We start from the raw sequence: 13,711 nt of genomic DNA on the forward strand, positions 1-13,711 counted from the left end.
AGTTACCTTCAATTTGCTTTGCTTTTCTTTTTTTTAAATAATAGTTCAAATTTGTTGAGTACAAAACTCCACACTGTAAAAGGGGAAAAAAATGATTGCTTAGCCAACTGCCAGTATAAAGTTATAAAGTATTGTGCAACATCATAAGGCCTCCATCATTTCTTTATATTCTGCTTGGAGCGAGGAACGTGGGAAATATATGCATCAGCTTATTGAAATATGTGCAACCATAAATGAAAAATACAGAATATGAGGCAGAAATAAAATTTGTACAACTCTTAGACCAGGGGTGTCCAAAGTCGGTCCTCGAGGGCCGCTGTCCTGCAGGTTTCCCATGTATTCCTGTTCCAACACATCTAGCTTCCACTAAATGGATCAAACAGCCAGTGACGTGCACAACTGATTAAGCTCTACTACTAATTAATTTGAATCAGGTGTGTCTGAGCAGGGATACATAGAAAACCTGCAGGATTCTGGCCCTCGAGGACCGGAGCTGGACACCTCTGTCTTAGACGGTCAATATTTTGTATCTTAATCACAGCCTAAAAGCCTCTCATACAAGCTTTCTTGTCATTTTAACTGGTATTTATGTTGTTCAGACTCTGAAGTACTTTTCAAAGCCTGTTTGGTGTTTTTTGGGATGTTGGCTGCTTTTGTTTTGTGTTCTGTCCAGATGATCTCAAAATCGCTCCATAAGATCTGTTGCCATTGATTTTCTGTCCAGTTCTTGTTACATTTGGCATACCTAAGCCTTTTTTCCCTGTTTATCTTCCTTAAAAAGGGCTTCTTGACAGCAATCCGTCTATGCATGAAGCTTCAGTCTGAAGATGGATCCACTGAAGATCCAAATAAATCTTTAAGGTCCTGGGTCAGGTCTTTTTCCATCATTTATCTCATTTTTTCGCCCTCATTTCTTAAGGACGTCACTTATAAGATACTGTTTTTCAGCTGTAGTCTTTAAGGTCAGACACTATTCTGACATTTGTCCAATTTCTTCATTTTTTTTAAGGACACGCTGCACATCTGCTGAGATATAAAAAGTTTATACCTAACAGCTCATTGGGAATCAATGTGTTCGGTCAAAGCGGCAACCTCCGGCTGTTAAAACTGAAGCCTATGCGGAAGTGCATAAAACTGCAGTTCCGAAACAGAGCAATTCCCCATAGACTCCCATGTTAAAAAGACCAACTTCACATCTATGGTTCGGTCATAATACTAACAGTTATGTTTTATATTTTTTAGGTGCAGCTGAAGAAATTAAATAAATTTATACGTATGTCTGACAGTCTGCAAATAAAAAAAATGCCTAAAGACACTTTTTTAAAATGATTTGTTTGCTAAGTTATCTGTTAACGTAGATACAGCATGGGTTCATCATTGGAATTCAATCAATCAATCAATCAAACTTTATTTATTAAGCGCTTTTCCAACATAAAATATGTAACTCAAAGCGCTTTACAGTTTAAAATCAGACATTAAGGAAACACACAGACAGACACATTATATAAAAAGATACCTCCAACCCCCTTTTTAGATACATCTAAATGAGAAAGCTGAGTGCAGAATTAGGAGCTTTTATTAAGCTTTGGTGAATAAATCAGTGTTAAGTGGCTTAACGGAGAAAAACCCACTTATAAGGTACAAGAACTGGACTCAAAATGAAAGAAAAAGGCAGCTGATGTCAAAAGAGCAACTTTAAAGAGCCTCCAGGAAGAAATTATTGTTCAAGATCACTTTTAAAGATGACAACAGCGTGCTCAGAAGCGAAATAAAAAGAAAGGATTGGTTGATCAAGACTTAAGAGCACTGTCGTTCCAGAGAACTTTGCGAAAATTTTCTCCCTAAATAGCTTGTGCAATGAACAAAATGACCAGTTTGTACAAAAAGCTTCATGCGCTTTTATAAAAAATAATAAAACTTTAAGCCTGCTGTTCATATGCTGCACATGTGGTTTTGATTCAGAGCAGTTTTATTGGCTGTTTTTGTTTAACTCAAGACAACATCTGAAAAATATTTTTCTCACAATCAGATATGAGATCTTGAACAGGAGGAGTGGTGAATTTTTTTTTTTTTTTTTTTTTTAAAGCAAGCCACAGTGAATGTCGTTGACGAATCACTTTCCCTTACACAATACAGTATCTGTAAGAGCTTCGCGTAGAGGAAACAACACTTTGTAACCAAGCCTTTCATTTTAAAATGCTGTAATCTTGGTTTTGTTTAGTTTTTCTTTCTGTCCAGCAACTTCTTTCTTGTCTTATTAATAAAATGTATACTCCTTTTGTAAAAGTGTGCATTGGTCTACTTCATTTTAAATGCATGCAAATGTGTGTAGTCTAGACTGGCATTCATAACTGCATTTTATAGTATATTATAGTGTGTTATAGTGCACACTCTTAAACAAATGCAACTGTCTATGTTATGTTAAATATGTTTGAGAAATTTTAGTTTGAAAAAACTGCAAAATAATACTTGTAATTTACAGTATCATAACAGCACATCAATAGAAGGCAATGTAAGCTTAATTTTTCAGACATTATATGTAGATTTGGAAACATTTTTTTCGGGAACATTCATTTCTGACTACACATATACTTTATGATGAAATGCTGCTGGTAAAAGATGCATAATTACATGCTGTTTCATGCTTACGGTTTTGTCTTTGTTCCTGTTGTGGTTTAGAGTTGTTACAACTATCAGAGTAACAAAAAAAGTTTGTTTTTGTTTTTACCAGCATTTCACTGTTAAAGGAAATATACATTTTAATAAAAAGGTCAACTTAGTATATCAACATGAAAAAAAGCAAATATGCACGCTGAATATTTACTCAAGTGAAAGCTGAGTGGGTGCATTTCTGGTGTAAAACAGCAGATCTAAAAGATCCTAAATGCACTGGAGGTGGAGAATTTCGAATGCATTTGGAGAAACAGGTGTCAGGCTCACAAGCGTGGTAAAGCTCCTTTTCTAATCTTTATTCTTTAAAAACTTCAGGGGAAATAAGACTACCAAATTACCAGGAAAGGTCCTGAAAACTGACTTCCATTCCCTAAAAAGAGGAAGTAAACAGATAAGTGCAGAAAATGGCAAAGTTCTTATGAGAGTTCTTATCTAATTTGACTGTTTATTTTAATTTTGGCAGATGCTGTCATACTATAATGGTTTATCAGCAATTTAAACTAAAAAGAGCTTTTTCTTTCTCCACAAGAAATTTGGTCAAAATATTTAAATGCTTTAAATAGCTCTTTTCTTAAAGGTGTTTTCTGCCTTTTTCTAGCTTTAAATTGAAAAAAAAAAAAAAAAAAAAATCCAAAATTTAGAATGTTGTTATAAAACATGACTAAACCAGCATAAACTCAATCAGATGTGCTGGTGAGTCACGTTTGACTGTAAATAATCATATTTCAGTTTACATGCCTCAACCCGACATACATCCTGATGGACTGTAAATGTGGGCTTACATGGAGTTGAATCTGTTTGTCATATAATGTATAATATCCTGATCATCAAGGCCGGATTATCCAATGGGCATTGTAGGCAAAACAAAACTGGCCCCTGGAACACTGGGCCCAGGGCCCTATGCACTTTTAATCCGGCCTTGCTCATCATGCATGCTCAGAAACGCCTCGTTTCTATGGAGGAGGGCGCACTCAACCACGGCTGCGTGCAGACCGATGTCATGTTACCATAGTAACAACCACATAACAGCTCCTTTTACCGTTGCTAACAGTCTGTGTTAAAACTGCGTTAAAGTGTCCTCTGGAGGTTTGCACGGAACAAGAGGTGTTATTTCTGGACCACTGGGGTAATGCTGCCGTACAACGATAAATAATGTTATTGTGTTGATGTTTGAGGTTGTCTTCTGAGAGTACGGGAGCTATTTTCACGGTCGGGGGTTCTGTAAATTTTATCAATGTTACATAGGATTTATGAATAATGTAAGAGTACTTCCGTTTTCTTTCAAAATAAAATCTCAATTATCGGAAATGGTTGAACATTCACAGCATTCCTGATCACTTTCACCAATAATCTTTAAGACATAATTTAATATTGAATATATTTACAGTACAGTTACATATTTTCTTCGAAATTACTCAGAAACAATCTGTTAAAAATCAGTGTTAAAATCGTCAGCTGTTATTATTAAAGTGACTACTTGTCACCGGAAGTTGTAATAGAAGAAACGACGACAACTTCTCCATTTAGCAGCGTTTCTATTTCAAGCTGACCAATTTCACACGTTTTAACATTTGTAAATCCTTACAGCTATACTTAGACGGTGTTGTGTATCAGTAAGAAAACATCTCATCGTAGGTATTAGGTATAAATCTCTTAAAGACAAGCTCGTTCGTTAGCTTGCTCTGTGTTAGCCATCGTCATGTATCTGCAGCTTCGCCATTTAATGCTTTAATTTGATTTCTTTTCAGTCTACAGCAAGTTGTGAAGAAGTTAGGATGTCAAATGACCTGGCTGGTGTGTGGGAAGTGGGGCTTAGTGATGGAGTCCACAGGATAGAGTTTGAACATGGCACGACCACTGGCAAGAGGGTCATCTACGTTGATGGAAAGGTATTTACATGCTCTGTTTCTGAGACACAAAAAGATCTATTACAAGATCTATCAATTTCAATTACTGGTTTACTCAGTATATATGCTATTAGCAGTACATATGTATGATTTTAAACTGTGTTTCAGGAGGTACTGAGACGGGACTGGATGTTTAAACTCGTGGGAAAGGAGACATTCAGCGTGGGACATTCAGACACCAAAGCAACCATCAACATTGATGCTGTCAGTGGGTTTGCCTATGAATACACTCTGGAGATCAATGGCAAGAGCTTAAAGCAGTACATGGAGAACAGATCAAAGATCACCAGCACCTGGCTGCTCAACCTGGATGGCACTGACTGCAGAGTTGTCCTGGGTAAGCCCCATATGTGTCCTATGTACCTGGTATGTGTATGTTTTACACTTTACACTGAAAATCACAGATGTACATCTCCACGTTCATATGAAGAGTATTCTGAATTACAAGGTCTTCACTGGGATGATTAGTTTATCAGGGTGGTTCATGTTTAGTGTAGTGTGATTTATGCTCTTCAAATCTTCGCTCTCATATTATGCTGAAGCTGAGGCTAAGCTCTTTAGCTGCTTTAAGCCCTGTGCCATGTTCAGCTACCTCTGTCATCTGGGCAAGCTTATCCTTCTTATAACTGCACCACCTATAGCTGCTCAGGTGGTACATTGCTGAGGTGTACTTAGATTGTTTGCATTTATAGTTTTTTGGGGTGGGAAAATCGAATCGAAAAATCGAATATCGGGATTTTTTGCTTCACAGTTTTAAAATCTTTTTTTTTTTTTTTAAATATATATTTCGTTTTCAAATAGATAAAAATTATTCATTACTTTTTACTTTCACTTTTTACTTTTCTTCTTGGGCATTATAGGAGCAAAATGATTGTCTAGCTACTGTGTTGTATTTTTCATAATTGAAATGAAGAAAAATGACGAGCAAAAATAAAAAAAAAGTTTTATACCTTTTTTTTTGTTCTTAATATACAAAAATCAGCAATATAGAAAAATTGCAATTTAAATCAAATTTTGATTTGGGACAAAAGCATATAGTCACAGCCCTAATAGTTTTCATGACTCAGAAGCAAAATTAAAAGAAGTGAACTGAACTAGAAAAGCTTTGTATCTCTTAATGGATTCACTGAGAACAGCCGCTATATTCTCTTACAGAGCATACATAATGATAGCTAAGGAACCATTACTTTTACCATTGAAGTGATGTTTATTGGTTGACCACCAGTCTTAGGTGGGCTGACAGTAGGTTGACGTGTTAAGGACTGTTTTATCTTTTATCATAAAATACTTAAAACCTTAAGGATTTGCTCAGCAGTTTAGTGGCAATGATGACTGACTTTGCCTTTACTTTCTTCTAGAGAAAGACACGATGGACCTGTGGTGTAATGGGGAGAAGATTGAGACAGCAGTAAGTATAACACCAGTACCTTAATTCATTTTCCTGTTCCCTTTATATGTGGTGCAGAATGACACTTTAGTGCAATTTCATTGTAACTTGTGTGCAATGACAATCTATTCTATTCTATTCTATTCTATTCTATTCTAATTAACCACCACATATTAATTCTATCATGTAAGGAAACAAAGTTGTGATTGCTGGTTTCCTAAAGTTTCAACTCAAATCACTACAAATACAGGAAATAGAGTGAAAACAATTCAAATTCAGAGCTGAGCAGCTGAAAATACGCAACAGACCGGCGTGTTTTGTGTTGTGCGCCTGCAGGGAGAATTTGTGGACGATGGCACGGAGACTCATTTCACTCTTTGGGACCACAACTGCTGCGTGAAAGCTGTGAGCAGCGGGAAGAGACGAGACGGGATCATTCACACGCTTCTTGTGGACGGCACAGAGATCGCTGAGTGCATGGAGTGACATGTTTACATCTGTGTGAGCAGAGAACTGGTTCACTGACTTGGCATCTAAAGGCGAATAAGGACGCAGACTGGAAAGTGGTTCCTTTAAAGCTCCTGGAGTGAGATATGTTATCTCTTAGCCATACATTTTGTCTTGTGAACAATGTAGAAAATACTGGAAACAGGACTTGAAAGTCTGAAGTCATAGAAGCCATAAATGTCTTAACCAACTAGGATTTGCCATCTCAACATACAGCTGTTGTAATTTGCATACTTTACATTGTGTACTGTTAGTTTCCTTCATATCCTCACAGGCGTCACCTTTACCTCACTCAGCCATGCTCAGTTATATGAGCGCCTCCTGTTGAAGACACACAACACATTCACTCTGCTTTTCTTCCTAGCTTTCCTGTTGTTGTTGTTATTCAGTGTCGTGCAGTAGGAGCTTTAAACACCAGGATCAGCTCATCGTTCGATGTAGCATCCAGTGTCTCCTGCTTAGTGTAATGTTGCCATGTTGAATTGTTCTTGTTTCATCACTTATGCTTGTTAATGTTACAATAACATGATTAGCTTTTAACAGACTGCTTTACGTCTGTCAGAATGTTTAAAGGTTGTATTTTCTGCAAACCGTTTCATAGACAATCATTCAGATGTAATGTTGAGAATAATGAATCACATATACAGCAACATAAACCTTTTCTTGTATCCACAGAGCAGATTGTAGAGACTTCGTTTTTATAGAAGTGTGGAGTGGCGTCTATAATCGTATCCTAACATAGCGACAACATATATATATATATATATATATATATATATATATATATATATATATATATATATATATATATATATATATACACACACATGCTGTTACTAAATTTTAAAGCTCAGTAACCATATTGTTCAGATTTCTAACTTGTTATTGTGTCATTAGGAAACTGAGGGGCTGTCTTTTCTATGCCCCATAAAAGAGCTTCACATTTGTACATGTATTTACATCTTATATTTTATTAAATCTATGTGGCTTAACTTGTTTTGTTGTTGATTATCAAATGGATGTCAATAATGGAAGACACTGGACTCAAAGCAGCGCTTAAGATTTTACTGAACAGCAGCCTACTGGAACATACAAGTGCGCGTCCACACCTCGATTCTTCAAGTGAAAATATTTGTCTATCTTATCATGAACTAGATAAGGCTGCAACCATAGAAAAATATAACTGCCTACATATACACCAAAGTTTTTCTTCCATTACCTGAAGGATCATCATATAATCTACCCAAAATTAAATCAGTTTTGCATCATTTAGGTATGCATAGTTACAGTTACCCTCGTATACAGGCGGCTGAAATGAGTTTCCTCCGCAGGGTGGCCGGGCTCTCCCTTAGAGATAGGGTGAGGAGCTCAGTTATCCGGGAGGGGCTCAGAGTAGAGCCGCTGCTCCTTCGCATCGAGAGGAACCAGTTGAGGTGGCTCGGGCATCCGGTCAGGATGCCTCCTGGACGCCTCCCTGGTGAGGTGTTCCAGGCACGTCCCTCTGGGAGGAGACCCCGGGGAAGACCCAGGACACGCTGGAGGGATTACATCTCTCGGCTGGCCTGGGAACGCCTCGGGATCCCCCCGCAGAGTTGGCAAATGTGGCTGGGGAGAGGGAAGTCTGGGCTTCCCTGCTTAGGCTGCTGCCCCCGCGACCCGACCCCGGATAAGCGGCAGAAGATGGATGGATGGATGGATGGATAGTTATGTTGCTGTTATTGCATTAGTAACACAAACAAAGGTAAGTACTTTAGTAGTATACAAATGGTTATGCCACACTTGTATTACATGAACCCTTTTACAAGATGCTGATCACATAAACAGAAACAATTAACAAATGATACAAAAAGATGATAAAAGAACAACAAACTCAACAATCACCATGGAATTATAAAGTCTAATGATAAGATCAAACCACTTATCACTTATCTACTGAGATGCATTAATAATACAATCAATGTTGTCTAACAGTGTATATTCATTAATATGCCAAATATAAAGCTTTTTATTTCCCGAACAAAATATTTTAGGAGCGATACTACCATCCTTTTTAACTCCAAGAACAAGAAGGACCCATTGTCAACAATAAAGAAGGTGAAAATGCCATTTTAACAATTCCCAACATTTAGTTTTCTGAAGATCAATCAATCATTTCTTGTTTTGATTATGGAGGAAGTTAAGCATGTTTGAGAACAAGTATCTCTTCACACCTTCTTACAGGTGATGATATACTTGGGCAGAGCCTGATATGTGCTAAAAATGACAGCGACATCAGGTCCATACACGCTGTCAAAGATATGAAGAGGGTCTGAGCCCACCGGAGGAGGCAGAATGAACTCCGGTTTACCAGGAGTGTCGTTTCCAGTCAGCACCTCTGCTTCCACAAAGTACAGGAATTCATCAGTTTTCTGCTTCCACAAGTCCATGGCCTTCTCTACTGTCCTCGCAAAATAGATCCCCTCTCCATACTTTGGGTCTATAATTAGAAGGAGTCAAAGAAAACAAAATATAGTGTTTACATGTCTTTATGACTTTCTATTACAGTCTAAAAGTAGATTTAAAGGACAAAGCATCAGGACTTTCTGCAAGAGTTTTATCATACCTTCAGGCGGAGCGCACTCGCTGTGGAAGCCGATGTGGCTGATCATCTCACAGAACTGTGCAGGTAGGCGTTGAAACATCTTCTGAGAAGTTCTGCACTTCAGCTGGTTCATCTTGAGCTTGAATAGCGCTTTCAGAGCAGGGTTCTCTACTTTTTCCACCTGAAAAGAAAATCACACCAACTTTATTGGTCAAACAGAGAAGCCTGCAACATAAAGAACCTAAAGTGTTGAAAATGAAGCTGTAAAATGTGTCATTTGAAATGACTTTAAATGTGTAATATTTACACATACTGTACCTTTACCACACACTGTGGCTTTTTGAAGGCAACAAGTCGTTCTGCGAACTCTTTGCTTGACTTGGAAATAGTCTGTCTTTCATAGGACACCTTCCCGTTAGACAGCTCCCCAATTTCCCCAACTTCCTCCGAGACAAAGTCCTCCTGGATTTTGCAGAGCATTTCCTCCACCTGCAACACCGCAGCAATGCCGTGTAGCTTGGACTGACCCTTAACTGAGATGCAAGCGTAGCCTTGTGTGAAAACCTCCTCAATTGAAACGCCGCTCTTCATCAAACGAGACAGCTTATGATAATCTTTCTCTCCAAAGTGCAGGATGAAGTTGTTGCAGATGTTGACAGGGAGGTGCATGTTAAAGAGGTCGTGGTACCATTTCCTAGCCTCGGCAACTGATTCCTCAGAGGGCCCAGACAGGGTGATCTGTGGAGTCGGAGCTCTGCTGCTGTGGAAGTCCCTTCTTTCATCTGCTGGACAAGACAAAACCAAACCCATGTTGGGAGAGGGAAATACAAGTAAGTGGTACTGAAAGAAACAGCTGCAGGAACTTGCTGCAACGTATTACGTGAATTGGTAAAGGATAACCGCAGAGAGGCCGTCTCTCAGCAGAAAACATGGGCAGCGACATACAAACGGCAAAAAAACATTCAAATTGTAGATGCTGTCATTGTTTTACGTGGCACTTGTGATGCTGTTTAATACTTGTGGAGGAAAGACTCATTGAATTTTATCAATTGCACAACTTAAAAAAAACAACAACAAACACTAAAGTGACATTTTTTCCCAGACATATTCATGAGCTAAACTACAGAAGTGTTTATACTTTTTCAGCAGTTTTCAGGTTTCTTTTTATTAAAGGAAATGTTTAAAAGCATTTTTCATTGTCCAAAGTATATCATATCCACTTGGCAGTGGATCTAAAGCAGTTTCTAGTGAGGAACCTTTCTACTTGTTGCTTATGGGAGGCCAGGGACAGAACAAGCAAACCTCCAACTCTTTATATTTTTACCTGAAAATACCTAAACTTGAAAACTTCCATTTTAAAAACTAATTTCAGATAGATAAACGTTCTGGTCTACAAGCTTTTCCATCTGTTTTGTCTCTCTGATGGATTTGAAATCTGAAAATACTTTCAATATGACAGTAACGATACAAAACTTCTCCATAAGGAGGAATCATCACAATGAAGGAAAATTAGACTAACTGGAGCTACTGTGTCTTATCATCATCTAATATCAACATATATATATCTTATCATTACCTGGAGTAAAACTGGAGTGTGAAGCGCTTGGTGCAAAAGATCGAATCTCTTCCTCGAAAGCCTGGAAAGAGAAGAGGAGAACTGTGAAGTAATGGGACTAAACAAACAGAATAAACACCTCTCAGCAGGTGTGAAGAGCGCTTCACATCACAGCTGCATTTTATTCTTCAGTGTGATGATCTTAGGATAACATTTATCTGAAACTTGACTAACCATGTAACATAAAATCATGACAGTGTTTGATTTGCCACCTGATATGTGTCTTTGTCACTTGGATAAATGACAAAGTTAACGTCCATCTTTGCTTTAGTTTTCTGGCTGAAGTCAACCACTGAATGCAACATCATCGAGGCAACTTCTTGTTTGCCGAAGCCGAGGTTTCCTGTGCCGATTGCAGGAAAAGCGATTGACTTGTAGTTACTTCCAGCTGCCCTGTACAGGCAGTCAGCCAGTGAATTGATCAGAATCTGTAATGATTAAAAAGCACAGACTTAGCAATGAGTGGGCTATAAGTTGTTTATTTTTTAAAAAAAGCATCAACCCAATACCTGTCATTAAAACAATACATAAAATGTGAAACATTGTTACTGTTTTATCTTATCTAGTTCTTTATCAAACAGTGAAATTAAAAAAACTGATCTGATCTGACACAGACTGATGATCAGACTATTTACCTGAGATCCTCTTGATTCAACTTTTGAAACGCAGAAAGTGTGATACACCTCTTTGCACTTCAATTTGTAGGGCCGTGTGACTTTGATATATCCCATTGAATGAGCCTTAACTATTTCTTTCTGCATTTCATCACCAGCTTTTGTTAGTATGGCGTTGGAAATTTGCCCCGTACTCAGGTTGCCATATGGTGATGCTGTGTTTACGATGACATCCACCTAAAAAGAAAACAAAAAGGCAGTAATTATACAATAGTAGCCAGAAAACTCAGTTTACACAAAAAAGTTTATTCCAGTATTAATCCTGATTCTTACATGTTGTTCTTCAATTTTACCCTTCTTCAGTGTCAGGTGGACATTTCCAATCTGGACAGTAGTGGGTGAAGCTCTGGTTGCAGCCTTGGTGTTGGGTGCTGCGGCCTGGCTGTATGACATGGGCTGCTGGGGGGCGAATATCTGATGGCACGCCCTCTCTATTTCCCTGACTGTGGGCTCGTCATTGTTCACAAGGAAGATCTCTTTTGGAATATATCCTTGAGGTGAATAGCATTCATAGTATTGCTTCACCATCAACACTATGGTGTCTGCACATTTTGGCAGAGGGTAGTTGAACAGTCCAGAGCTTATAGCAGGAATGGCAACGGTCCTCAGATGACATTCTTTAACTCGATCAAGAATTTCCCAAATCACCTTCTGTAACAGCGGTTCAGCAAGTGATACTTCATTCTTCGAAGGATTGTGTGGAAGATCTGGACCCACAGCATGAATTATCTTCTTGTATTTTAGTAACCCTGCATCTAAAACAATCACATCACCTGTTTTCAGTTTACCATTCTGATAGATGTAATTGTCACTCTGTTTCTGGATTTGAGGACCACCAGCAGTAGACAGAGCTAATGCAAGGCCTCCACCGTGCTGAAGACTGCTGTTTGCAGCATTCACAACAGCTTCTGCAGGGAAACAGGTGAGATCAGCCTTCCACACAGACACCTTAACGCCTGCCTGCAGTCTAACAGTAAACCTTTCTTCTGGGACAACATCCGCCCCTCTTTGCTGAGCAAAGCGGGCCCCTGTCTCCATGTCTACACCATCAAAAGAGGCTACACATCCAAACTTGCTGTATAAGATGTCACTCAGAGCCGATCCATAATCTTTTACAATGTCAATTGAAGATGGGTGAAGAGGAATGACTTCATTTGCAGCCATGGTTCCTGAACAGACCTATGGAAATAACACACATCATCAATGCAATGATCACCAACGAACCAGAACAAAAAAAAAAACACAAAGTTAGACGCTTATGATGATTCTGAGCAAAAGAAATAGTTCAGACTGAGATAAGGCACGCGCGCGCACACACACACACAGATACATCTGAATATGGCCAGGGCTTCAAAGTGGCCTGCCAACAGATGCGTATTTCAGATCAGGGGTGGACAACTCTGGTCCTCAAGTGCTGCAAGTGTTGGAAGATTTCCCTGCTGCAACACAGTTGACTCAATTGCTGAATAGCAGACTTTTGGAGGGTTTAACATCAAGAATTTGCACAAGTCGGCTAATTAAGTCTGATGCGTGTCAAGTATGTTGTAGCAGGGAAACTCCTAACACTTGCATGATTGCAGCCCTTGGAGACTGTAGTTGTCCACCGCTGTTTCAGATGAAGGTGTTGTTTCAACTAAAGTCCAGCAGGTGGAAACAAAAACACAGTTAAATTGAAGGGTTATACCACTACGAAATTACTTAACAAGCTTCACAAAAACGAAATGCAGCAACGATGTTCCCTAAACCTAGATTGTTTCTGCACTGATACAGTTTCACTGTTTGTCTGTTAATATTAAATATGTAAACATTTAGGTAAGTTTCACCTTATATTTTTTGCACTAAATTGCTAAAAACACCTGTTCATAGTTCACAAAATATATTTTCTTGCAACTTAGTCGTTATTGAAATGTACATATTCCAAAATACAACTTAAAAGTAGTTCATTAAAATGAATTATACATGTTTGGAAGGTCTAAAATATTGTTCGCCATTTTTCCTTGTCTCGGTGACCCCAAGTGCGTATCTGCACGAGCGTTTCACAAACGTGCACGAGACAACACATTGCGTGATAATAATAACAAATTAAGTATCTTTAAAACGTCGATTTAGCCTTAATTCAGATAGAAACGCCATTCAGAAGACCGAAAATGCTTATTTTTTAATGTATGAAACTTAAAAGGAAGGAGATACTTACCAGCTCGAGTCTGGAAAGTACCGAGTGGAATACAGAAAGTAAAAGAGCAAACTAGCAGGGTGCGGCTTGAATGCTTGTCAAGTTAATGTTCATTTTATATAACTCATGAAAAAAAAGCCTGTTTTGTTGCCCGGAACCATTCAGAGTCCACGTCCAGGGCTGAGCGTTTTCCA

At 38.5% G+C, this 13,711-nt stretch overlaps 2 protein-coding genes across 6 annotated transcripts; one reads left to right on the plus strand and one right to left on the minus strand.

Moving 5' to 3' along the window:
- The first annotated feature begins 3,673 nt into the window (after positions 1–3,673).
- Positions 3,674–7,187, plus strand: faima (Fas apoptotic inhibitory molecule a). 4 transcript variants are annotated; one of them, XM_079253811.1, is made up of 5 exons: positions 3,674–3,799; positions 4,422–4,562; positions 4,689–4,917; positions 5,939–5,988; positions 6,304–7,187. In XM_079253811.1, exons 2-5 carry the CDS (start codon positions 4,449–4,451, stop codon positions 6,451–6,453), a joined length of 543 nt encoding a protein of 180 aa, XP_079109937.1. In that variant the 5' UTR covers positions 3,674–3,799; positions 4,422–4,448; the 3' UTR covers positions 6,454–7,187. The 4 variants fall into 4 exon arrangements, with proteins under 4 accessions (XP_079109937.1, XP_079109936.1, XP_079109939.1 ...); XM_079253810.1 differs by lacking the exon at positions 3,674–3,799 and adding an exon at positions 4,185–4,315; XM_079253813.1 differs by lacking the exon at positions 3,674–3,799 and adding an exon at positions 4,186–4,304.
- Positions 7,188–7,737: 550 nt separating this feature from the next.
- parp9 (poly(ADP-ribose) polymerase family member 9) lies at positions 7,738–13,644 on the minus strand. 2 transcript variants are annotated; one of them, XM_079254145.1, is made up of 8 exons: positions 13,539–13,644; positions 11,618–12,523; positions 11,306–11,521; positions 10,883–11,098; positions 10,632–10,692; positions 9,374–9,837; positions 9,077–9,236; positions 7,738–8,950 (listed from the first exon to the last, which is right to left on the minus strand). In XM_079254145.1, the coding sequence occupies exons 2-8, from the start codon at positions 12,506–12,508 to the stop codon at positions 8,679–8,681; spliced, it is 2,280 nt and encodes a 759-aa protein (XP_079110271.1). In that variant the 5' UTR covers positions 12,509–12,523; positions 13,539–13,644; the 3' UTR covers positions 7,738–8,678. The 2 variants fall into 2 exon arrangements, with proteins under 2 accessions (XP_079110271.1, XP_079110270.1); XM_079254144.1 differs by having other exon boundaries at positions 9,374–9,840.
- Between the last annotated feature and the right edge of the window lie 67 nt (positions 13,645–13,711).

The sequence above is a fragment of the Telmatherina bonti genome (assembly GCF_933228915.1).
Source record: "Telmatherina bonti genome assembly, chromosome: 15".
In the NCBI taxonomy this organism is placed as follows: Eukaryota; Metazoa; Chordata; class Actinopteri; order Atheriniformes; family Telmatherinidae; genus Telmatherina; species Telmatherina bonti.